Source organism: Magnolia sinica, chromosome 19 (assembly GCF_029962835.1).
Source record: "Magnolia sinica isolate HGM2019 chromosome 19, MsV1, whole genome shotgun sequence".
In the NCBI taxonomy this organism is placed as follows: domain Eukaryota; kingdom Viridiplantae; phylum Streptophyta; class Magnoliopsida; order Magnoliales; family Magnoliaceae; genus Magnolia; species Magnolia sinica.
Genome location: NC_080591.1, coordinates 8,073,489 through 8,100,559, shown reverse-complemented (window position 1 = coordinate 8,100,559; position 27,071 = coordinate 8,073,489). Strand labels below are relative to the sequence as shown.

The following is a 27,071-nucleotide window of genomic DNA, read 5'->3' as shown; positions in this document are numbered from 1 at the left end:
CTCTGAGCAAACGACTGTTACACACTCTCAAAGTCAACTCTCGCATACAATTGGCCCCAAAGCTTACTTTATTTACTATTCTACCAAAGCTTACGAACTTACAAGAAAGTGCCATGTGGCATCTCCCTTCCCTCCACCAATCATATGCTACTGCGTCAGCATTTACCCTCCATAATCCCTATAATTACCAAAAGACCATCCCAAGTAGTTATAAATACCCTCACTTCTCCTCATATCAACTAACAAAGATAAAGAGAGTGGGGGAGAGAGAGAAAATGAGTGAGAGTGAGAGGGAGTGCTTAAGTTCTCAAGCTCCCATCTTTTCCAGCCCCCCTCTAGCCTTATCCAACTATCTCTTAGCCTCTCAACCACATTTAGGTCAATCCTTCCAACCATGATGCACCTAAACATTCAAACCATTTCAAGTGTAAGCCAAAGATCATGCAATCATTATTAGTATTCATACTTTATCAATCACATCATTACTTCCCTTCTCAACCCCCCTACTTCTCTAGGTTGTCATTGAATGTATGCTCTATAACTTGCCAGAATTCCAGATCTTATCACATTAGAAACTTATGGTAGTCTAGTCATCTTACATGTCATTCTAACACTATCATATCTCTTCTTAAATCTTATTTCTAAACATTCTCCGGAAGTATGCTTTATGACTTGCCAAAATTTTAGACCTTGCCACATCAGAAATTTGAGTCTACCAAATCTTATTTTAATACTTTACATCTTATCATTTTAACTCCTAAGATTAGCTTACCACACGAAGTAGAAATCATGCACCTGTACGGGCAGAGAGGGTGCCTAATACCTTCATTCTTTATAACCGAGGTCCCTTACTCATAATCTCAAATAGCAGATAATGAGTCAACTAAAGCAAGAGAGTCTTCGAATTCTCTAGCTTTACATATTTTGCAGGTTCTAGTCGACTGCGGAATTTTGAGGTAAGTGGTTAGTGTTGACTCCAAGTCTACTGTACTAACAGTCCAAATCAGTCTACATAGCCCCATACAGAAACATAAAATCAGCATGGGCATTGATTTCCCAGCGTTCACACCAAGGTGGAACATATTATCTACTATGTTCATCTATTTTGCTAGCTCATTTTATGACAGGAGTCCAAAAATGAGGTGGATCTAAATCCCAAGTGGAACACACCACATGAAATAATAGGGATAATAATGCCGACAAGTGAAGCCTTCCTAGGGTCCACCATGAAGTTTATTTGCCATCCAACCTATTCATAAAGTCATGTGGACCTAGATGAAGGGAAAGAACAAATATTCGCTTGATCTAAAACTTTTGTGTCCCAAGAAAGATTTCTACCGTTAGCATTCAATCCCTATTATTTCTTATGGTGTGGTCCACTTGAGATTTAGATCTTCCTCATTTTTGAGCTTATGCCTAAAATGAGCTAGCAAAATGGATGGACGACATGGATACAATACATACATCATGACGAGGCCCACATGTATTTGACACCAGCTATTTCACTCATGTTGGGGTCACCAGCCAGACCCCCTCCAACTTGGGCCTTCTTTTAATTTTAAGGGAATTTTACAAAGAACTATATTTTGCTACCTTTTTTCAAAAAAGTTTTCAAATCACTACCTCATTAATGAGTATTATTATTGTCCCATTATGTTATGTTGCATTTTAAACCAACGGTTGGGCGTGCATGTCAGTAAATGGGTGGCTACTTCAGTGGGCCCTACCATAATGTTTATGTAAGATCTATCTTGACCACTATGTGCGCCACCTCATGTTATGCCAAGTAGGGGTGTACACGAACCGAGCTAGCTTGGTTAGCTCACTCAACTCGACTAGAAAAAGCTCGATTTGACTCGGTTCGAAGGTGAGTTCGAGCCGAGTCAAGCTGATTTTTTGAGCTCAAAAATGAATTTGAGCTGGCCCTAACTCAACTCGACTCATATCGAATCCAGCTCGAAAATTGAATTCGGTTCAAACCAATTTGGTGACTCAGTTACTTTGTTATTGATGTTGCTGTTGCTCACCAAGTGTTTGATGAAATGACTCAATGAAGTGTGGCCGGTGGCAAGGAAGGTATGTACATGAAACAAATACCCTTTTTTTCTTGGTTTTTATGTTGCTTAGAAGGTGTTTGATCAAATACCTGTAAAACCATTGCTTCTATTTTATATATAGTAGGATTTTGAAGTTGTAGCCCAGGTGTTTGTGAAAATGTCTCAATGGTGAACTCGGCTCGAACTCGGCCCGAGCTAGCTCAAGCTGCTGACCAAACTGAGTCGCGCCGGCTAGTTAGGCTCAAGGATTGAGCCGAGCTGAGGTCAACTAGTGGCCTAGCCGAGTTGAGCTGAGGCCAGCTTGACTCGATTCAACTCCGTGTACACTCCAAATGCCAAAGGCCAAAAATCACCCCCCATCTGTGATTCAAGTGGACCACTTAATCAGAAATGGTGGACACAATAATGATTATCCTTCAAATTGTCTCCCTTAGTACGACCCACTTGAATCACATATGGGACAAACTTTTATGCCCCATGCTTAAAATATTTGTATGACATTTAATGGTTGGAGCGAATTTCATATAATCATCATGATAGGACATGTAAAAATCAATGACAAATTCTTTAGCATGCCCATTTAAATTACAGGTCATCGTGATTTTTTTTTTTTTTAGATCTATGTGCAAACTAGGATTACACATCTAATGGTGGAAATGAATGTTTATGTAACAAAAATCAAAGTCCCATGCACTGCTATAGCTAGAAAAAGTAAGGAAAAATCTATCGCCCATGCCACTCTTAAATTTGATGGGTCCACATTAATGTTTTCGTAAGATCCACATCAACAAGTAGATATTTAGCACCATATGAGGCCAGAGACAAAAAATAAAATAAAATCAGACTGATCTTAGATTTTAGTGGGCCACAGCAAAGGGAACTATTGGAAGCTAACACATACCCTTAATTTTTATGGGGCCTACATGATAATTACATGAAGCCCACTCCTATCATTAGATTCCACCTAAACATTTAGGCTTGTCTGCAAAAATTTATATCATCCGTGATTCGCATGGGCACCCTAATGGAAATAGTTGGGAGGACAAGCACTGAACTGTATAATGTTTCCAATCAATTGGTCCACTTAGGGCCTGTTTGGACAGAGTTATTAAGTTGTATTAAATGGCATTGCATTACTAATCCTACTTTTAAATTGGGATGGCATGTTTGGAAAGAGTGAGATGTGATTAAAATTAACTTTGTAAGTTTTGGAAAATGAGCCTTGTGTTGGAAAGTGTGAGATAGGATTACTAACCCCACATATGATGGAATTTTGTTGCACCCATGTTCAATCCAAATGCAATTTGAAAAAAAAAAAAGCAATTTGAAAGTAAATTTTAGAATTTATTTTTAAATGCATACATTTCAAAACACAATAACAAAACATGGGATAAACCCAATCTAAGGACAATACCTTACACATGTATTTATTGCAACTTCTCCAATTCCATCCACTTAATCTCATCTAATACAGCTTGCCAAACAGGCCCTTGGATCATAGATGGGGCCGATTTTTAAAGCTCTTGAGCTAACATGGGTTGATACACAACAATAGCAGCATGGGAGATTTTACATTACAGTGTGCCGCACCTAAGCCAACGACCCTTTTGCGTTTGCTCTAACGTGGTCGCTGCCGGAATGAAAATACCCTTTTCAAGGCTTTTTGGTAGTAGGTCGGCTCATTTCCTTTATCATTTCTGGCTGCGTCATTTCCCCGCTAAGGTGAGCGGTGAGTTTCTCACCACCTAATCCGAGTCGGTGCATACCGTGCATGTCATTTCTAAACCTGCGTATCAAGCGTCCTACGCTGCGTGAGTATTAAATGACCCCATTACGCTTCGCAGAGACCCTGGAAAAGGCACCGCACAACACAATGTTTTAAGAAGCTGCCAAAACACCCAAGCTATGTAGGACCCAACATGTTGTAAATGTTAATCCATGCCGTCCATCAGGCGAGAACCATTTCTTGAACTGTACAAACAAAATATTGAGTCGGTAGAGGTCTCCAATGAATCACAATGATGGGAACAATGTAAATTTTCTCATAGAACCTCTAAGTTCACGTGGTATGGCTTGCTTGAGTTTTAGATACGGCTGTCTTTTTTACCTCAACTTAATCACGGTGAGTTACACCTGATTAACAGGTTTGATGAAAGATCCACCCCACGATGGCCCCACACACAAACCTGTGGTTGGCATTTCATCTTCATTGTTCCCTGTCATCTGGCCCATTGCCCACCTAAGTTCTTGATCTGGCATATTTTTCCACCCGCACTACAATCGAGCACAGAACCTGATGGACGGACTGGATTTTACATATATCTAATATGGCGGGCCCCACAAGCTTGGGTATTTTTACAGCCGTCTTGATTCTTGCCATATAAACCCTAGCCGGCAAGCCTCTGCCCCTTCTCTCTGTCTAAACCCTAATCACTCACAGAGAGCGAAAGAGGGACCGGGAGAATCCTCTCGCATCATCTCCACCGTCCAGTTCAAATTCAATGGCGGAAAGCTTAGTCCTCCGCGGCGTGATGAAGGGCCACGATGACGTGGTGACCGGGATCGCCTGTCCGATCGACAACTCGGACATGATCGTGTCATCATCAAGGGACAAATCCCTCCTGGTGTGGCACCTGACCAAGGAAGAATCCTCCTACGGCGTCCCCCGTCGCCGCCTCACCGGACACTCCCACTTCGTCCAGGACGTGGTCCTCTCATCCGACGGTCAGTTTGCCCTATCCGGCTCCTGGGACTCTGAGCTCCGCCTATGGGACCTCGCCACCGGCGTCACCACCCGCCGCTTCGTCGGCCACACCAAGGACGTCCTTTCCGTCGCCTTCTCCGTCGACAACCGCCAGATCGTCTCCGCATCCCGTGACAAGACAATCAAGCTCTGGAACACCCTCGGGGAATGCAAGTACACCATCGAGGGCCCCGATTCCCACTCCAATTGGGTCAGCTGCGTCCGCTTCAGCCCCAATACCTTCCAGCCCACCATCGTCTCTGGCTCGTGGGACCGCTCTGTCAAGGTCTGGAACCTCACCAATTGTAAGCTGCGGAGCACCCTTGCGGGCCACAGCGGGTACGTGAACACGGTTGCTGTGTCGCCCGACGGGTCGTTGTGCGCCAGCGGGGGAAAGGATGGGGTGACGCTGCTGTGGGACCTTGCGGAGGGGAAGCGGCTCTACTCGTTGGATGCCGGCGCAATCATCAACTCGCTTTGCTTTAGCCCGAACAGGTACTGGTTGTGCGCGGCGACACAGGAGTGCGTGAAGATTTGGGATCTGGAGAGCAAGAGCATTGTACAGGATCTGAAGCCGGATGTCGTCACGGGGAAGAATCAGGTATTTCTGCTCTGCTGATTCTGGTTTTGTTAACTTTAGCTGTTTGGTTTTGCTATGGATAACTGTTTTAGATTTGGGTGTTGGGTTTTTGCTAGAAAGGTGCAATCTTAATTCTGGCTAGTTGGTTTTTGCTACGATTAATCCATTCCCATTCCTAGCTGCGGGGTTGTGCTAATTATGGAAGTATGGGATTCTGTCAGTTGGGTTTTAATTGCATTGGCTGCTCAAGATTCTAGGTGGTGCATTTTGCTAACATGGTGAATTCCGGATGCTAACATTAATCATTCTGGATTCTAGGTGTTGGGTATTCCCGACTTTAAGCTTTTTAGATTCTTCTTATGTTGTGCTTTGCAAGTATTAACCTTTTAGATCCTTAGTTGTGTGTTTAATGCTTGTATTGGCTAATGTGTGTTCTCAGTGTTGGTTTTTGTCAAAATTAACCGTTGTAGAGTCTGAGCATTGGGCATTTGTAACTTGGCAATATTTGAGGTGTTGGGTGCTACTTACATGGTGGAATGTCCAGGTTTTAGATGTTGGAATTTGGCAAACTACTTTTAGATGCCAGTTGTTGCTAATTTGCACAATGGTTGTTGGGCTTTTGATTTTATACGCATTGGGTCTTGTTAACTTGCTTGTGCATTACAGAGTTTAAAGGTGGTTCTAACCAAACAAAGGTTGAAAATTAGATTTACTTTTTACTTTTTTTGCAGTTCCATTTTGTCACTGTTTTTTTTTTTTTTTTTAAAATTTTTAAATTATTTTTTAATTTTTAATTTCTGTTTTTCATTATACTTTTTCTTTGTGTTGGAGTTGTTTTTAACTTGGTTCTGTGCTCAACTCTTTGAGTCACATTTTTTTTTCTTGATATTTATGTGAATTAGGTGTTGTTTCTTAGCTTCTGTGTACCATATGTGGTTTCTGCTAGGCCTATGGCAGTATTATCTGTAGCATTTTGTTTTTCAATTCTATGGCTTAACATGTCAATTAAAGCTTTCAATTCAAAAATTGGTTATGTAGGTGAAGAATCCCCTTTAATAATAAGGTTGAACCAATAGATTTCTGTGTTCTATTTGAATTATATTCTATACATTATTAGTCTGCTCTCTGACCCATTTGAACATACTGCTTTAGTTAAGATTTATTTCAGTTGTATGCATTCTAGCATCTCAGATCGGTTGCTTAATAGGGTTTCGTGATTACTAATTGTTTGATTGTGGTTTTATCTTATACATTGGAAAGTTTTGATATTGAAGAACAAAATACTGTGCCTTTGCTTCTTTTCCATATTGGGTGGTCAATTATCCGTGGTAAAGTTCATTTTACTCTATTGAAGTGACATAGCTTCTACAACATATGGGTCTGTCTAGTAACCAGCAAAGATGTCATAAAAGTTGTGTCCAGTCAGTCTCTTATGGGTACGTGTAGAACATGTCTGCCTGGACACATATGGCAAGGATAGGTTGTTATGCTGCCCTGGCTATTGTTTATCAAACACCTTGGACGAGGGATGAATAAAGGACAAGCACATGTGCCATTTGCGCATATTAGCACATCTGGACATGTGGGGGCAATTCTAGGTTGATAGTAGCACATGTGAGAGCTTGAAGTTGTATTGTGGCACAAGTGGAGCACTTGAAGATGTATGGTTGCACATGTGGTGGTTGTACGCATGAGCACATTGGCATGTGGTGCATGTGGTGCACTTGAAGGTTGAATGTGGCACGTGAAGTGCTTGAACATGGACAATGACACTTGTGGCACATATTGCACCTGTGATGCATGTATGACACGTCATGGTAGACCAGCATGTACCACAACTAGGATAGGCATAAACATTTTGAAAACAAGATATCATTGTCCTTACTAATGGTTGGAAGTGGATATATCTTTATTTAATTATCTTGGAATTTGTGCTATTCTTGTTTACAAACTGAGTATGGTACCTCAACAGTCACATATCATTGTTTGCCATATCAAGCACCAATGTTGTCAAATCGCATATGCGATTGCACAATTGCATATGCCATGGCATATTTTTTTTTTCGAAAAAAAAAAGAAGGGAAAAACTCCTCTAATTAGTATACATGATTGGATTGGGTTATTTTACTTATTTCATTATAGTTTGAGTGTTTCGTTAAGTGATATATTTAATTACTTATATTATATTATATAAATTTTAACAAAACAATCACCAAGCTACATTAAAAGATAACTAATTATTATAAACTTCGAACAAAGAAATTTTAATGATAAATGGATAACTTGAAACAACTTACAAGTTATAACTTACAACTTAATTTACAAAAAGTAAGCACAATTTATAAAATACAAAAAATAAACATAATTGAAATAATTGTAGAGAGATTGGAGTAAGAAAGAGAGAGTAATAGATTTGGAGCTTTGGAGTGGAGAATATAGGATCGCATATGCCATCATGGCATATGCGATTTGATCAACAGTATGCGCATATGCGATCACATATGCGCATATGAGATCGCATTTGATAACAATGTCACGCACACAACTTGACTGGTTACCAAATAGGCGGTGCTCAGTTTCATGAGTAATTTGAAGATGGTTTACTTGGTAATACTTTAACTCCAAATAGTTAACCCCGTTATGATAGTGAAGGAAGACCATGGGCACATTATACGTGTGGGTTTCCAACACTCCAAGGACAGTTGGAGGTAGGAATGTGAGTCACGCTAGATGTGCGTGGGAATAGCAAACCTTATCCAACCCTTAGAGGACCATTATGGATGGTGGAGGAGGTAGACTATGAGTCATGCTTGACATTTGTGAGAACAGTGAACCTCATCCAACTCTCGAAGGACTATTGGAGGCGGGACCATGAGTCACACTAGATGTGTGTGGGGATATAAACTGCATCCAACTCTTAGAGGACTGTGAGTAGAGGTGGGCATCGGACTGAGTTAGATCGGATTGGGTCCAACTCAACTCAGTCCGGATTCTACGTGGCCCAACCTGAACTCGGACTGAGTCCGGGTCATCTGACCCGAACCGACCTGAACCCCTGTTGGCCTGAACTGACCTGAGTCCGACTCGGATTGGGCAAGGTTCGGATTGGTCCTTTTTTGGATAAAGGACCTAATGGATAAATTGGTTTGTGGTGTGACCCACTTAGATCTCACCATCATGGATTGACCATGCCCAAAAAATACCCTCAATTGGCATGCAGATGCACGACACACCAACAATCCATATTCAACAGAAAAGATCAAACATTTTATGATTGAGATTTTCCAATTTGGGAGAACTTTTGGGCATCTTAGTCCAGATGGGGCCATCAGATAAGTGGCTTGGATAAAACAACCATAAGCCAACACATGCATAAACTAGGTGCACAAAAGGAAAGCTCCATGTTCGCCACAAATAAGAAACTTAGAACCCCTAATGTTATGTAGGAAATTAGAAATTAGACCCACTCGATTTAGACTCATCCCAAACCACTACAGATAAATGGGTTGGGTCTGAATCCTCAGTCTAGACTTCACCCATACCCAATCCAATCCCAAGTTATTTAGAGCCAGCGTATCATCCGTCAAAGTAATTCTAGGAGCCAGTGTATCATCCATCAAAGTTTCTCTTTCAACCAAGAACGATAATTGAAGAAGAAGAGGAGAGGTACCTGGTGGGTTCCGAGCGTTGAAGAAGAAGATGAGAGAGAAGATAGGGCGTCGGGCGGCGCAGTGCTCGTTCGTCGGTAGGGTAAGCAAAGATGATTTATGGTAAAAAAAAAAAAGAAGAAGAGGTATTTATAGTACCCAACTACCTGCTCCGGATTGGGTCAGGTCGAATTGGTCCGGATCCTTTCGGTTTGGGTTTTTGGATTGGATCGGTCCGGATAGACTACTACCCGAACCTGACCCGAAAATCAATCGGATCTGGATGAACGCACTCGATCTGCACCAATCCAGACCGTTGGTTCGGTTCGGAACAGGTCAGATCCACCGGATCGGACCTGACATGCCCACCTCTAATTGTGAGTCACACTAGACTTGTTTGGAGATGATAAACCTCTTCCAACTCACAGAGGACCAAGGTCACACTTGAGAGCATTGGAGAGGGGACTGGTAGTTACCTTTTGTGTAAACACGTAGTGGATAAACAAATGGTTCACCAACTCCACGTTCCTTGTACACATAATGCAATGGTTGGGGATCACCATCGATCCCCTTTTGTAGATTATATATTGCAAGTACCCTATTCCTTCCCACTATCCAAGCAAAAGCTGCAACCCTGGGGGAGCTCTTTAAAACCAAATACGAGAAGTGTGACCATTTCTCACTCCCACAGGGGAGTTGAACATTGTCTTGTAGGAGCAAACAAAGAACCGACCTAACTCGACCTCGCCTTCATCCACACCATTGAATCCCTCTCACTTGACGATATCTTGAACTAGCGAAGCATCTCCAAGAGTCGAATGAAATCCTCTGCTTCCACATCTTGTTAAATTCCTCCGATAATGAGGGGACCAAACTACTGTGTTGCCAGAGATAGAGAAGCATTGATCAATGGCAACATCCCCTTCCGGCACTAGATTGGCTAACCTCAGAAACTCCACCTGAAGAGTGCATGCCGAATCTCGCATGAGAAATGGACCCACTCAAACTTGTTTACCAATCTGCAAGCCGCCTTCCATAGCCTAGAAGTCCTATATAAAGACGAATCCTTCATCCACTAACTTCCTTCTTGGACACCATATTTGCTACTAATCACCTCTTCTAAAGCCCCTCATCTTTTTTCACGAACCTCCAAAGACATTTTCCTAACAACCTAAGTTTCATTTGCTCCAAATTTCTAATTCCTACTCACCATTCTTGAACTGGTTTGCACACTTCCCATCTTAACAGATGAAATTTCTACTTCAACTCAGCTCCTTGCCATAGGAAATCTCACCAGAACCTCTCCAACCTATCCAACAAAAAACGACGGACACTTGAATAGAGACAAAATAGAACGGCATTTTCGACATGGTTGCTTTAATCAACGAATCCTACCCCTAAAGAGAGGTGGTGACTCTTCCACCTAGAAAATTTCTTTTTTACCCTTTCAATTACCTTGCCCACAAGTGTTTTGTAGGCTTGACGATGCATAAAGGGAGCCCAAGATATGATGATGGAAGAAGCCGTACTCGACACTCGAAAACCTCTACCAACCTCTCTCCCTAATCTTTAGAAGCACGAATGCCCAATAATTCACTCTTGAGAATGTTAACCTTTAATTTGGACACCAATTCAAAGCACCTCAAAATTTTCCTCAATATGTCCACTTGCACTATACCTACATCACAAAAGAGGATCATGTCGTTGGCAAACTGAAGATGAGAGAGATCTGGAAGTCGGCGTTTTCCACCCTGAAGCCACTAATCAGTCTAGCAGATTGACCCCTATACAGCATCTACTTCATGCTTCAACATCCAGAATTTTCCCTCCCATCCGAAACTAAGAGCACCATTTTCATAAATTACAACACTAGAGGATGTTTCTCAAATTAAAATAATACAGAGGTTCTTTTTCGTAAAATCCCTCACAGAAAATAGTGGACACTATAAGAACTAGCATGTTTTTATTTTTTTTACCAAATAACTCCTTGGCCTACCTAATAGTTTACCGACCTTGAACTTTTCGCAAGATCTTATACCCTGTGAGTCACACTTGATACATGGCTTAGATATCCTGGTTGCATGTAGGCATGCATGGGAGGATTGTAACCTTCATTTGAGGAAAGTGCCAAGGGTTCCACAACCACTTGCATAATAGGATTTACACATGGTGTGCCGTAAAGGCTGTTACGAGGCCATAAAGGCCGTTATGTAAAGGTAACGGTGGCAACCGTTACACGTTATGGGGTCGTAATGGCCGTAACAGCTGGTATGGAAAAAAATGACTTGTAATTGCCATTAACGGCACTTTACATCCCCTATAAAGGCCATAACAACCTCATAATTGTCTGTTATGGGGCAGGTACAGGTTTTCCATACCTGTTAATCAACATTATGGGGCAAATACAAATTTTTTAGGATTTTTTTTTTTCAATTAAAAAAGAGACCGTAACGGCCGTTACGGGGGCTGTAACAGCCGTTACGACCTGTGTCGTAAAGGTAACGGTGGTGGCTATTACAGCCACCGTTACCATTACAGAACATCTCATTTACATGAAGCCTCTCATTATGAAAAAAAAAGGTACTTGGAGACTCTTAGAGAACTTATGAACAATTCTCCCGCAAGTAATTGAAGATCATCAACGAACCTTTACAAATTGAACTTGAAGAACTTTCCTATCAAACTTGAAGACCTTCAAATACCTTATCAACACTCGGTGAGGAAAAGGACTGTCAATAGATACTCCGATCTGTAGGTGTATGAGCTGCCCCACCTGATTTAACGGATCTGGGTGCATTTTCTGGACTTGTTTAGTAATCAGGCCGGGTTTGGGCCTACTATGTCAGACCGTTCTAATGGTCTGGATTGCATAGGGTCCATTTAATGATTTTTCTGTGTCCATCGTAGTGGGACCCAGCCAGTAGATATTTTTCTTCTTCGTCATTGCCCGTAGTTTGGGCCAACGATTTGGATTATCTGTTCATTGTGGGATCCATTCAATGATTTGAACTAACCATTCATAGTAGGGCCTTGAGCCCATTTGAACATATAACATAGGATCCCAAGGCCCAGTCATGTTCCAGAATACGTTACCTATTTGGCACTATCAATGGATGGAGAAATATAGGGAGAAGAGGAAGAATCTCTACATGGTCTTCATTGAATTAAAAAAAGCATAGGTTAGGGCCCCTAGAGAGCCAATCTAGTGGGTGTCGGAAAAGAAAGGAGCTTCAAGAGAATACTTTACCTATTGGCACTATCAATTAATGGAGAAATATAAGGAGAGGAGGAAGGATTTCTACATGGTCTTCATTGAATTAAAAAAAAAAGAAGCATAGGATAGGGCCCCTAGAGAGCCAATCTAGTGGGTGTTGGAAAAGAAAGGAGCTTCAAGAGGATACATGACATGACTAAGGATGTGTATAAGGGAGCGATTATGTATGTGGGGACCACTAGTGGAGAGATAAGTGAGTTCTCAATAACTATAGGCTTGCACCAGGAGGCAGGAGTTGGCATTGAGCCTATACTGTTTTGCATTGGTTATGGATGAGTTAACATGGGATTTGCAAGAACATATTCTATGGTGTATGTTGTTTGCAGCTGACATGGTTTTGATTGGCAAAGATGAGGGAGGGCATAAACACAAAGCTAGATGTATGGAGGGGTTCTTTAGAATCTAAACAATTTAAAATGGTCTAACTAAAACAGAGTATATGGAGTACAATTTTAGTAACAATAGGAGTGGAAATGAGGAATTAATTAAGATTGCTGATCAAGAATTAGTTTAGATTGACGATAATTCATGAGAGGAGTGACTTAGAAGGATGTTGCCCATAGAATTGAAGCTGGGTGGAAGAAATGGATATATGTGCCTTTGGACTGTTATGTGATTGTTGGGTACCAATCAAACTGAAGGGAAATTTTATAGGATAGCTATAAAACATCCATGTTTATAGGACGAGTGTAGTTTAAATGTGGATGTTGAGATGGATGAGTTGCAAGATGAGGAAGGATAGAATTAGAAATGAATGCATGTGAGGGAAGTTAGGAATACCACCAATAAGTGAAAAGATGAGTGAAGGTACTTGAAGTAGACATTAGGTGGTTTGGTCATGTGTGACAAAGACCAAGAACTGTGCCAGTTAGGAGTGAGTTGGTGCAAGTTGAAGGCTCTGAAAGGACAAAGGGAAGACCCAAACGGACATGGGTGGAGGTAGTGAGGAAAGACTTGATTACCTATGGTCTAACTGATGTTATGGCACTTGATAGAGTGGAGCGGCGGAACAGGACCCAATTAGTTGAGATAAGGGTTAGATGATGATGATGATTACTCAACCTGTTGGCAGCTCTAGCGAGAGTCTGCAAAGGTGTCATCAAGCTTATAAGTTATTATTATTATTATTATTGGCAATAAGAAATTTTATAAAGAGAAAAAAAGGTGGTCTGAAAACAATCCAGTGCAAAATAAAAGCTTATATCCTCTAATATAATCATCAAAGATGACTGTAACTAATTTTGATCTGGAGGTTATTAGGACTGGCCTAACTCCCAATTGTAACTCTGTCATGGAACTTAGTGTGGTGGGAGGAGACTGGAGGAATCTAATTGCAGATTTCGGGAAGATGTTATTCCTTAGAATCATGATGTCATTGTAGATGAGATTGAGGTCATGTTTGGTAACTAGCTGAGTGGCATGTTAGACATGGTAGTCAAGGATATGTGACTGTTGAGCCTCTATCCTTTGCTTGTCCACACCAAGGATAGTTGGATTTTAAGAAAGACAACCACATGGATGTCTTCACTTTTGACTGTGAGGATGATAGTTTCTTTTGTAAAAAGGTGTTTTCACATCTTCTTCTGATTGTGGTAGGCACAAGACCACTCTGTTATTGTATGCATGTGCCACATGTACGACTGTCCATCTTCAAGTTCACCACTTGTGTTGCATTCAACCTTTACAGCACCTACATGTGCTAATGTGCCCTGTGTATGTTCACCTCAGTGCCACCATACTTTTTCAAGTGCCCCACATGTGCCACTATAATCTACACAGCCAAACATGCTCATGTGCACAAGCGTCGCATTTGCTTGTCCATCCATCCCAATGACATGGTGTTTAACTAACAGCAATCGAGACAGCTGAATAGCCTGTCCAAAACAGATGTGTCCAGAGATGCTTGTCCTGGAACAGAGGTTTCCAAAGCAGCCTATCCAAACACATTTTTTATTGTTACCAAACAGGCCCCAAAGCATTGCCTTTGTCATCCTTGGACAGGTTTTTGGAGGCTGCTTAGCAGATGTTTTAGCTAACGAAGGAGCTTCTTGGCTTTTGTTAGTTTGTTGGTATTGTGTATCCATTGTCTTAATGGATGGTTATAATTTTTTCGTGTTTCTGATTAATAAAATTCCTTGGGTTGGTGGGTATTTCCTTCGAGGTGTGAGCTTCAAGGAGATGATTCTGTTAGGGAAGTGCATGGTACAGGAGCTTCATTTAGGATATGGCTGCTTTTATATTGAAAAACCTGTCGTCCTTTACACGACCCCTTTGAGAGTTAGGTTGCTCTCTACAACTGAAGTAGATGGGTGACAGATTAGTCTCATCTTGCAAGAACTGACAATCCATATATGTTAAGCAGCCACTTGGGAAGGCAGAACCCATGTAAAAGAAATTGGTTTCCATGGTAATCTACTTTCCCCCTCATTTGAGGAAAAAAATGTGGATATCAATCACTTCAGAAAATGTTAAATGTCCATTATCACAGTATGAGTGACAGCTCTTGCTGTGACAATAAACCTTTTAACATTTTCATGGAAAACAAGTCCAACCGAAATAATGGAATTACTGTTGGATTCCACAGTTGTCCATTTCCCAAGGATTCACGAGGGTTTTCCATTTCAGCATTTGGATTCTCTTTATCCAACCTGCCCACAGTAGGCAGAAACATATGAAAGCAGTGATCTAATTCTCTCATTCCCAACTTTGGTTGAGATATTCAACTCCCTGCGTTGTATGTAGCAGGGCTGCTTCTTCTTCATCTTGTTTTTTTTTTTTTTAAGCATGTTAGTACACACCCCAATTAGGAATTAATACCAAATATGTAGCAGGGCTTGGCTGTATATGTTTAATTTCCATGTCTTTTTCTACTATAACCCAATTACATGTGTTTGTTGGATGAGAAAAAGCTTGGTTGATGTATATGTATTTTTATTTTTATTTTTAATAACGCAGACGTTGTACTGCACAAGCTTGAGCTGGAGCTCGGATGGAAGCACCCTCTTCACTGGCTACACGGATGGTTCTATCCGAGTTTGGGGAATCGGCCGTTATTAGAAAGCCTTTGGTGGGGCAATGACGCCAATTTCTATTTGTAGGTTGATGATTTAAGGATGATCATGCAGGATTTTTATCAGATCTGTTCATTAGTGCCGACTGTGGGCTTTGAGGCAGGCCTCTGTTTTTGTTTGATTTCATTTGAGAATTTTAGTGATGCTTTTTGCTGGGACATCCCTCATCTTTCTAAAGCTTTTATTAGCAGCGGATCTTTTGTATTTCTTTGCCTAAATTGCATCCAAACTCCATGCCAGCTTATATTCCTGATCACATATTGCATTTTCAGGTTATTCGGCATGAGTCTCTTTCTCATCTGTTGCCTTTTGGGAGCCCACGTGCTGATGTGGTCTGATTTTTTGGAACCATCCATGTTATGGATGTTACTTCATAGGGCAATGCTCACATTCAACTCCAAGAATCGTGTTAGTATCGTTTTCAAAATGCAGTTATTGCACCCCCAGCGCACTCGTGATGGCACCGAGGCCAAACAGGTCTGATGGTGAACTATCACTGCCTGTGGGATGGGATTTGTCATCCGCAATGGTAATTGCCAATCACAACATAGGTAAAACGCATTGACGGTTGTCTGCCATGTCATCTTTCCGACAAACATGATTTGTGTGTAGGACAACGGTGTCTCCATGAAATAGGAGAAAAACCATGGAAGGTCACCTTTTGAAAATCAGGCTGATTGGTAGGTGGGCCACGAGTGCATGTTGGTCCAGACAATTCACCTTTTGAAAATCAGGCTGATTGGTAGGTGGGCCACGACTGCATGTTGGTCCAGACAAGTCTACTGTTTGTTTCCAATGTGTTGCCCATGGTTAAAGACTAGGCCACTTGGACTGACTTGTTTGGTCCCGAGTACAGGTCGAAACTCACCAAGTCGTCTGACTCACCAATTGAGGGGTGACTCAGTACCAAGTTGACTCGGATAAGTTGCATCGGACTTGAAAACGGGTCAGTATAGCTGGTCATTTGTCTGAGTCAAGGGATCTGATTAGGTGCGGCCCTGACTGTGAGGCCCACCTTGATATATGTATTGTATATTCATATGAAGCAGATCCAATTCTCATGTGGATATTTGTATTTTTGTTTTGTTTTTTCCTTCATCCAGGTTGGTGTTATGTTTATCAAAATTTTGGATGGAAAATAAGCATTATAGTGGGCCCACCTGAGATTTGGATGGTGGGCGTTCAATCCCACCTGACCAATAAAAACACTAAGGAAGTTTTCAACGGTGGGTGTTCAATCATCGCTGCTTTCTATGGTGTGCTCCAGAGAGTTGGAGCTACTTCAATTTTGGATTCATATCCTAAAATGAGCTGGGAAAATGGATGGACGGTGTGGATTTACAATACATACATCAAGGTGGGCCCTACGGTCAGGGCGGCACCTAATCCGATCTCCTGAGTCAGGCGATAGTGGCTCTACGCAAATGGCTGGGGAGTGGGAAAGAGGGTAGGGTACCACAAGTTGTCGTGCTGTACCTTCTTTCCTGCCAACGTGTCACTTGTGCAGGACATCAGCACGATGAAAACCGTAGGCTCCACCACAAATATCATCTACGACAAAAACCAGACCTGTCCTCTCATCAGATGGGCCATACCATTGAAATCATTGATGGGGCCAGTTTAACGGATCATCCTGGTTTTCAAGAACGATGATCTTAACGGTGGGAAGAATGATCTTCGTGGGCGGGCTTACCCTTTTTGTGGTGCTGATCACCTACACTGCTACACAACTGGTATTTTGGCGGGAAAGATGGTAGAGTTGGCGAGGAAATGATAGATGGTTGCGAAAGAAAATATAGCAACGCTTCGTATTCAACCAATTGAAAGAAAGCCAAATTTTCATTTCTTGGGATCTATTGAGTGTTTTGGGCCATCCAAGGTGGCACCATTTGTATCAACGGTTTGGATCGTTAGGAAAATGCCCCACTTGCAGAAACTGCCAACCGGTAGTTGGTACATGAAGCCGTGGAACAGATCGTTCATCCAGTGGACCCCGCAGTACAAGTGGAGTTAAGTTGATCCAGATCGTTGAAAAGACATCTCTCCACTTGTGATGGACGGAGTGGATGTCAGACTTACAATCACGGTGGGCCCCACGGAGCTGGGATGTTGCCCGCGCTTCCCATCATCAGGTGTCCTAGAAATTCCGAACCCTTTCCCCGTCAAACGTGGGAAGCTTTTCGGAGCATATCTCCAATCCAAAAAGGGCCCGCAAAAGCAACGGACCAGATTCGAGAACATCTGAAAAATGGGTCCACCATCCATGGAGTGGCGCCTCAGGAAGCTATGATTTCTCAAGGAAAGCCTCTCTCTCTCTCTCTCTCATGGCGAATAACAACAGCAACAGAGAGCCTGACAGCGCAGCTCCTGAGGCGGAGAGATGGTATAACCTAACCCTAGGTTCCTCCTTCAATTCCCAAAACCATCTTCCCTCTTCGAAATTCTTCACTCTCAGATGTAAGTCTCTTCTCAATCTCTTTTCTAGGGTTTTTAAATTTCAAATTCTTTTTTCTTTTTCTTCCTGAATTTCAGTTCTTGATCATGCTTTAGGGTTTCAAATCGCATCTCTTGAATTTCCCCAATTTTCCATTCTCTTTGGTGGCTTAGAACTGGCATCGATTAATGCTACGTCTTTCTAGGGTTTGAATTTGAATTCTTAATCATGTTCTAGGGTTTGTGTTGTGATTCTTGAATTTGAGTTCGTTTTCCTTCTGTAGCAACACAGAATCCAGCATCTGTCGTCACCCACTGGGGCCCATATGCTGAGTGGTCTGATGATTGGAACCGTCATGCCAACCTAAGGAACTTACCGCCGAAAGGATTATTGTGTGACCATCACTATCTGTAAATGAATTTAGAGCAATGAAAAGACAAATTTCAATGGCTCGTATTCAACTACAAAAATCAAAGGTTAGGATCATCACCGAAGCACGATATGGACAGTTCAAATCATTGCACTATCTCAGCATATGGGGCCCAAGTGGTTGGTGGCGCATGTTGGATCCTGAGTCATGATAGAGGCAAAGCAAATTCAAATCCAAATGTTCTGTCTTTCTAGGGTTTCAAGTTATGAGGTTAGCTATGCTCACATGAGTTTGTAGTGGCCCTGCTCATCTATACACCAGCACATGTGCCAATATAGCACCTGTGTGCATGATTGAACTTTCTATGACTTGGTCCACACTGTGCTGATTATCTGCCCCAAAAGTCGGGCCAATTCAATCCTAAGAGGGGCTTCATTTGTTTTGTACACTCTTAACAACTTGAAGGGTTACCTGGCTTGATTTTTGGGCCAGATGACTAAATAACATGCTCATCTCATGGAAAGCCTAGATCTCATTCATGTGTTCCTTTATTGGTGGAGAAGTAATTTAAATTAAACTGTCCAGATTATGGGCACCAGTTTAGATGTATCATGAACCAAAAATTACGACTATTCGGTTATTAATTATCATTTTGGTGGATATTTATTGGATGGTTAAAAAGGAAAATATCCAATGGTGCTGATTCAAGAAACAAGCGTCCACCAATCAGAGCTTTGGATTGTTCAACCAATCTGATTTTCCGGACTTTGACATTGCGCTCGCATTACCATTCCAAAGGTTGGATAGAGGAGGGTTGTAAGAAGAGAAAGAGAACAAAGTACAAGACTCTATGTATATCAAATAAAATACACAAGACTTGTAACTCTGCAAATCACAACTACAGATTGCACTGACAACTTACAAATTCACACCTACAAGACTTACAATTATAGCACCTACAAAACTCACAACTATAGCACCTACAATTACAAGAATACTTCATCACACTACCACTTCACATAAACTACTCACATCGTCCCACACTTCTTTCACACTTCACTTGTTCTTTCACATGCACCAACATCTATTCATAGCTTCCTCATGCTATGTTGATTAAAACTATTGGGAGACAAAAACTCCATGTTCACTAATCCGTGCCATAAGCAAAGTCAGTGAAAAAGGAATGTTATGAAGTTATCCCATATGGTTAACACTCTTACCATGATATTTGGCAAAGTCGGTTACCTAAAATCGATTTTGTCTTTACAATACTCCCACTCAACATTGACTTTTTTATTTTTTTTATTTATCAACATTCAAAGTCAGTATTGTCTTTACAATACTAACATCATATGAAGAAGCACGACAAAGCAAATAGCGGCAGAAAGTTATAGATGAAGAGATGTCAACATTAATAACAAATCAGACATAGAATTTAGTTCCCAAGCCAACATGAGTAAAACCCATTTCATGTAAATGGGTGTATAAACTGATGACTCATGTTAATGGATCAATCGAAATGTACAAAGCCAGACTGGTTGTCAGAGAATTCTCACAATAGTAGATGATCAATTATGACGAAACCTTCAATCCTGTAGCAAAAATAATGACAATACATGTGTTGTTAGCCTTGGCTGCAAGCGAGTCATGGAGGCTATAGAATGGATGTGAAGAATGCCTTTCTTCATGGAGAGGTTAATTGGGATATCTAGATGGAGTAGCCAAATCAAACCAGATTACATTTGAAAAATACGAAAGGCCCTCTACGAACTGAAGCAATCACCAAGAGCATGGTATAGCAAGAGCGTTAAATTCTTGCTCGAATAGATATTCAGTTTCACTTGCAGACTTTAGCTTATTTATAAAAGCTAGAAATGGCAAGTTATCCATCATTCTCATCTACGTTGATGATCTAGTCATCATTGGGGATGATTCCGACGAAATCATCTAAGTAAAAGAAAACCAATTAGTGTGATTTCAAATAAAGGAGCTCGGGGAACTCCGACATTTTCTAGGACTCGAAATCCATCCAGTCAAGGAAAGTGTTTTCTTGTTTTCACAAAAATATACAAGAGACCTTCAAAAGTTTGTTATGGCCAACTGCAAGCCAATATCAACATCAATGGAGACAAACTTGAGACTAAGCGCGGATGAAGGAGACACTCTCAAGGATTCAACAATGTATAGATAGCTTGTCGGGAGCTTGATCTACTTAAACACTAACCTGACCCGACATTTCATATGCATTTGGAGTAGTTAGCCTATTCATTCGAGAACCAAGAAAACTTCATTTGGAGGTTGTTCGAAGGACACCAAAGGCATTGCTCACTAGTCACTACGGCCTTTTATACAAAGAGGGCAAGTGTGAGCTAACTGGATATTGTGATGTTGACTTTGTTGGAGATCTCACTACTCGCTGATCCACTACCGGATATTTCTTTAGCCTTGGCTTGGCAACAATTTCTTGTAAGAGACAATCAACAATTTCAGTATCAATCATTGATGCAGAGTATAGATCTGCAACAATGGTTGCTTAAGAAATCACCTGGTTGACACTCTTGCTGGAGGACCCACATCAGCCAGTGGAGAAACCAGTGTCACTTTATTTTGATGACTTATCGGCTATCAAATTAGCCGAGAATCATGTCTTCCATGCAAGGTCCAAACATGTTGAAATACATTATCACTACGTTCGAGAAAATGTTTTACAAGAAGATATAAGTTATAACACTATCATTGATTAGAACAAAAGACCAAGTTGCTGATATATTTATGAAAGGACTCAACTCCATAACTTTCACAAAAATCAAGAAGCAATTGGCATGATTAAGAGATTCAAAAAAAAAAAAAAAACAATGTTGAGGGAGAGTATAGTAAAGACAATACCGACTTTAAATAACCAACTTTGGTAAATACCATGATAAGAGTGTAATCACGTATGATAACTTCATACCATTTATTTTTCACCGACTTTGCTTATTGCATAGATTAGTCAATATGGAGTTTTTATCACCTCATGGTTTTAACAGACATATCATAAGGAAGCTATAAATGGGAGTGGGTGCATGTGAAAGGCAAGTGAAAGTATAAGACAATGTGAGTAGTCTATGTGAAGTGCTAGTGTGATGAAATTGACTTGTAATTGTCGGTGCTATAGTTGTAGGTCTTGTAGGTGTGTGTTATAAGTGTAATTTGTAGGCGTGATTTGTAATAGTTTTATATATCTTGATTTTGTATATAGAAGATTCTTTGTACTTTGTTCCATTATTTTTTTTCTCTTCTTACAAGGGCAGCATTGGGTTGGCAGCCGGTATTGAACTTCTGCGGCTCTGCCACAACTGCTGTCATGAATCCTCATAGCAAAACATGATTGGTGTACCCGATCCCAAGTAGTTGGATAAGGCTTAGATGATGATGATGATTTTATGTAGACCATGTGTGTGATTTTTAGGTGCATGTGTATCAAGCGTCATACCTGCTGGCTGCCAAAGTATCAAAACACTCCTCTTAGGATGTTTGGATGCATGGAATTGAATCCATGTGAAAATGGAAATTATTTTTCATTAACAAGACAGTTGGGCTATTTGGATGCCTGGATTCCACACAATAATCATTACTCCTATCCAGGGTTAGAATTTTCTAGCACAAGAAACAGGATGACAATTGTCTAATGAATTTGAGGATTTCACTTGCCATCCAAGCAGGCACCTCATTATTGGAATCCTTTTTTCTACATTGGCTGTGGAAATGATCACTGGTTATCTTTAAGTTATCCAAAGAATCCAAACGGAATCCACGTATCCAACCACGCCCTTATGTTTTTCTCAACTTTGCTATACTGCTCATCATGATAATTCCTCTTCATGTTTGTTACATTCTATTTTTAGAAATTTACGTCAGCATGTTGTTATTATAATCTCACTTTATTTTATTCTATTTTATCAACTTGTAGATGAATTTAAACCGGCATCAATCGATAAGAACCAAGCTGGTTCTCTTCACAAGAACAAGGAAAATAGGGTTACAGTAGAATTCCCCAATAATCAACCTGGAAAACCTAAAGTTACCTTTGAAGGTAGCACCGAAGACTACAAGGACAATGATGGGGTCTTGTTCTTCGATGGTGAGACCTTCCGGTTGGAGCGGTTGCATCGGGCCATGAAGCGGTTGAGGCATGTTCGGCTGCCCGGTGAGTCTGCCTCTGCAGCAGTTGCAGCTGCCGCCACTTCAGTTGGGCCAACAGTTGAGTCTCGTTCACCTCCACTTGGAAAGGTGGCAAAATCACAGCCGTTGAATAAACCAATGGTGCATTCAGTGCCTGTAAGTTTGGACCAATGCCGAATTTTTGTTTGCTTTTGGAATCCATGAATCTGGTTCGTAAACAATTGTCGATCGATGATTGTTTGAGATACTGTGTGGCATAGTGTTTTCTTTTCATATGCAAACTGTCAATTTACCAGCTTCTGCTTGGTTTTAGTCTGAAAAAGAGAGTTGAGGAAGATGAATGACTTCTTTTTTTCTTTATTTACTTAAGCTGTCAAGAAAATATAATGCAAATGACTTATAAAAAGAATTTGACATGATTAAATGAAGCCAACAATAGAATTTGCTATGACTAAAATGCCCTTGTAAAACCGGTAATGTACAACTAGGACAAATTGATTGAGATATTTTGAACAAGGCACCATGGTCTTTGGTTTCTATGTTTCTATTTATTGCATTAGGGTGTTGGTCCTGATCTCTTTTACTCCTTTCCTATGTATATAACTAGTTAGGAAATTATTCAATGATTTTGGTATGATCCCCACAAAGTGGCTGTAGACTACCTAGAAAAACTCATAAAAGTGCTGCAATTTCATCCTCACAAGTTTTGCAACCTTCTATCCTCTCTTGCATTGACGCATGATGGGACTTGAAACATTTCACTAGTTGCAGCCATAATGGGATGACTTCATTGCCAGTGAATTTTATATAACAGATCCTTGCATCAATGTTTCATCACAATGATTAATAATGATAGGAAATTTTTTATAATAGATTATTGCATCGATGTTTCGTTACGATGATCAACAACCACAGGAAGCTTGAAGAGCTTTGGAGGTTAGTTGCTGAAGCTGCCTACAGGTGATCGCTTTGTAGCATGTTCTTGCTATAAATCCGATAGAAATTACATGTTAGAGAAACAAAGTGATTTAGTTAGGACTGGATTCATGTCTTGCATGTATACTAGTAACCTACCATCATTGCATAATAAAATACACATATCAAAAGGTTCCTTTGCTGATCTCAATTTTCTTAATTAATTGTTCTTCCTTGTCCATTTAATGCTGGTGTTGCTATGCTAACTTGACATTTTCAGGTGACATTTCAATGATTTCATAGAACTCCTGCTTCTTTATTGGAATATCTTGTGGATTAATGGCAATAAATTACATCACTTGTAGACCAGTTGTAGCAGGAAAGTGGTGACTTGAAAAACGAAAAACTCACCTTTTTTTTCTGCTTTATGTTTACAACTTCTGCTTGAATATGAGATGAAAAGAACTCATTTAGAGTGAAAACTGAAAAAGGGCAGTGAAATAGAATCCACAACAAGAATAGCCTCACCCCAAAATAACTATAAAAAGATCAGGGGGAGCAATTTTTATTTTTTTATTTTATTTTATTTTTACACACACACATACACCCCCCCAGTTGATGTGATAGATACAAGAATTTAGAAAGTGATGTGGATTGAGAGAGGTTCTCTCCCTTCTCAACCAATTCCAATATTCCCTTTAGACACTCAGAGAGGCTTCCTTTGCATTTTGGAATCCAATTCTTTGGCTAATTCCTGTATTTGGGGGACTTAAACGTCTGAGAATGGAATTCCAGTTGGAATTCAGCTCCGGCAACATGCCCATTTTTGAATTCTTAGGCAGAGAGTGCTTTGCAACTCCCAGAGTTACCAATTCCAGCCCAGCCATCACAAACATAATGGGCAGAATCTAATATATAGAGAATTCGGTTCCTGAAATCGAGCAATTCCCAAATTCCAGGCTGCCAAACGACCCCTTTCTCTCTTGTGCAAATGTCTTGTTGGAAATGAAAAAGAAGTTTGTTTATGACATTCGGACGCTTCAAACAGTGTGTTCTTCCAATGACCTATGTCTGCCACTTAAAACACTCACCAAGTACGAGTGCCATGCACATTTCACACCATCCTATCAATGTTTGTCTTATACACAGTTCAATTTGGACTAGGGAAGCTATATAAGCTGAATCTTTGCAATGCATTTCCGAAAGACCTTCACACTATGTATGTTGGCCATGAGGAACTTGTAGATGCACAGGTGAACCTTGACAATTTGAGTTTCGTTATGCCCACAAGGACCATTTCCCATGTGCATGGAAAATTCTATCCGTGCATCAGGTGGGCCACAGTGTGGATTGGCCCAAACATAAGAGGCAGGTCAAGCGGGTCACATGTCACTGTTGAATGTGGGCTGCTGGGAATCTTTGTAAACGGTCCCCTGTATTTGTGCATGGGGTTCTAATTCGTTGACTGGCCTGATCTGTAGGCCAGGCCATCTGCACACTAGGGCCACCTGGTGCATGGACCAGATGTCTGCACACGTGCTGCATATTTGTTTGCAGTTATCCATATGTTTTCAGAGTGTGATTCTTTATTTGTCAGTCCATTTCATTCCATTCAGCTTCTGGTTTATTTTCGCAGGTCCAAAACCTACTACCAGGAGCACTGATTATCTATCGGTTCCACCAAATCCAGCACCTATATCTCCGGATCAGAAGAATTATGAACTGGAGGAAAACCTAGAAATAGTCGATGATGAAGATGGAGGAACCCCTGACAAAACCAGTACTGCTGTGCAGGAAGCAAACACTGGATTTGATATCAACATACCAAATCTGAATGACATGGATGATGAGATTGCCGATGTGGATGTCAGTGATGATGAGGCGGACAAGGGCCTAAATGCCGCAGAAGCCCTGCGAGCCCAGGTGAATGCGGAGGGAAGGGATGGGCAGACTTCCAGTTCAAGCGGGAGCAGTGGGAGTGGCAGCGGGAGTTCAAGCAGCAGTAGTGACAGTAGTGACAGCGAAGCCAGTGACAATGACTCTGTCAGCTCAGGTGGTGACGTGGATATTTGAGATATTGAAGGGTAAATAAAAATGGCCCCGTCTTTTGCCTAAATGCCAGTATTAACCTTACGAGAGGGAATAATTCAAATTTGGCAAAAATTGACAGTTACTAGGCCAAATGGCATTTTTGCCTCATAAATGATTCCTCAGGTGGCTGCAGGAAACAAACCAGTCCCACAAGTGAATGCGGCGTGGGGTTATTTTGGTAAATTTTATCTCAGTGAGAGTAACATTTTGAGAACAAGGCAAATGTAGGACGGCTCCCACCATTGTTGGTTCATTGCATGTTTGTTGTTATGTGAAATTCTCTGTAGGAGATTTATGGGCATGTACCAACGTTCTAAGACCTACACTAGGCCAAGGTCTCTCTCTCTCGCTCTCTCTCTCTCTCTCTCTCTCGTGTGTGGGTTGTTTGGTCCAACCGGTTAGGTCTGGTCAGCAACCCGTTTTGGCCTGGAAATCTGCCGTTTAAAACAAGTAAAATGCAGAGGAATCATCTACAGCTAATCTGCTTTGTCAGCCTAGTGGTTTGAGTGTTTTGAGTTGCTTTATTTTATTTTTTAATGCAAGACACAGTCCTCGTAACGGACTGGTTTTTTTAGGTGACACGGTCTGTTTTCACCGCCAGTTATGGTTCATACAATCGCATCCTTAACATATTTCTGCCAAAGTTAGCACATTGGTTCAGCATCATTGTTGGTTTATGAACCATCCAAAGTTGGGCCCATTGATGCGAAGGTTTAATTTTGAATGCCACGTGTACATTTTCTGTGTAACCATCACTACCTACCTCCCTGTTAAGTAATTTGTTTTCAGTCACGAGCTTCCCCGTTAAAGAACTTATATTTCAGTAATTTCATTTGCAATAGTTCTTCCTTGTCGGCCCAAACTGTTTTTTGGGATGTTTTGGGTCCAGCTGTAAGTGCTGTCTCTGTCTCAAATGCAGCAAATGTGAATGGTGGTGGTGTGGGCTGACAATCCTGACCATCCATTCCTTTTCAATGTGGCCTCTGGTTCATTTAAGATTTAACCATCCGTTCTGCAGGTCACTGATTGACTAGCTGTTGTAGTTCGCATTGCTTCCTGGCTATATAGCCCAACAAACCAATCTACCCATCCCTTTCTTTCATGGAGGGATTACGTTGCTTTTGGGTCGTGGCCCACACATGGAGGTGGGCATCGAGTCGAGTCAGACTGACTCGGTCTGAAACTTTCAATACAATGACTCGAACTCGATCTGATCCGGGACCGAGTCCAGGTCCGGGTCCTCTGACTTGATCCGATCCGTTGCACTGCTAGGGCCTGACCTGAAGAGAGTTCGCCTCGGTTAAGAAAACTGATTCGATCCGATCCGTTGCACTGCTGGCCTGACCTGAACAGAGTCCGCCTCAGTTAAGAAAACTGAAAACCGATTCGGATCGGGTTGGGTACAGTTTCGATCGAGTCTTCTATTATTATTATTATTATTATTATTTTTACAGTGTGGTCCACTTGATCTTTAGATTTGTCTTATTTTTCGGCTAAAGCCTTAAGACGAGCTCGCCAAATGGATGGACGGTTCGGATATAACACATACTTCATGATAGGACCCACAGAACTTGCCGACGTCACTGCCAGTGGGCTTCACATACAAAAGTAGATAGGGTTAGGGGTTACCCTCCCATTAAAACATTCGTAATCATTTTTGGGCCCACCGAGGTGTGGTTCACAAATCCAGTCCATCCATGATGTGTGTCCCACTTGGATGAGGGG

General features: G+C 41.2%; 2 protein-coding genes across 2 annotated transcripts; both read left to right on the top strand.

Annotated features, from left to right (window-relative positions):
* Positions 1 to 4,458: 4,458 nt before the first annotated feature.
* LOC131234379 (small ribosomal subunit protein RACK1-like) lies at positions 4,459 to 15,574 on the top strand. Its single transcript, XM_058231207.1, has 2 exons — positions 4,459 to 5,401; positions 15,257 to 15,574. The coding sequence occupies exons 1-2, from the start codon at positions 4,559 to 4,561 to the stop codon at positions 15,356 to 15,358; spliced, it is 945 nt and encodes a 314-aa protein (XP_058087190.1). The 5' UTR covers positions 4,459 to 4,558; the 3' UTR covers positions 15,359 to 15,574.
* Positions 15,575 to 17,647: 2,073 nt separating this feature from the next.
* Positions 17,648 to 25,669, top strand: LOC131234746 (uncharacterized). Its single transcript, XM_058231686.1, has 4 exons — positions 17,648 to 17,829; positions 22,129 to 22,523; positions 23,890 to 23,899; positions 24,892 to 25,669. The coding sequence occupies exons 1-4, from the start codon at positions 17,697 to 17,699 to the stop codon at positions 25,326 to 25,328; spliced, it is 975 nt and encodes a 324-aa protein (XP_058087669.1). The 5' UTR covers positions 17,648 to 17,696; the 3' UTR covers positions 25,329 to 25,669.
* Positions 25,670 to 27,071: the final 1,402 nt, after the last annotated feature.

What these genes read in the sequence shown, in the direction of transcription:
- LOC131234379 (XM_058231207.1), top strand. Translation starts at nt 4,559, where the DNA reads ATGGCGGAAAGCTTAGTCCTCCGCGGCGTGATGAAGGGCCACGATGAC. An exon ending in TCGTCACGGGGAAGAATCAG is followed by an intron (nt 5,402 to 15,256) that starts GTATTTCTGCTC and finishes TTAATAACGCAG; the next exon opens with ACGTTGTACTGCACAAGCTT.
- LOC131234746 (XM_058231686.1), top strand. Translation starts at nt 17,697, where the DNA reads ATGGCGAATAACAACAGCAACAGAGAGCCTGACAGCGCAGCTCCTGAG. An exon ending in GAAATTCTTCACTCTCAGAT is followed by an intron (nt 17,830 to 22,128) that starts GTAAGTCTCTTC and finishes ATCAACTTGTAG; the next exon opens with ATGAATTTAAACCGGCATCA.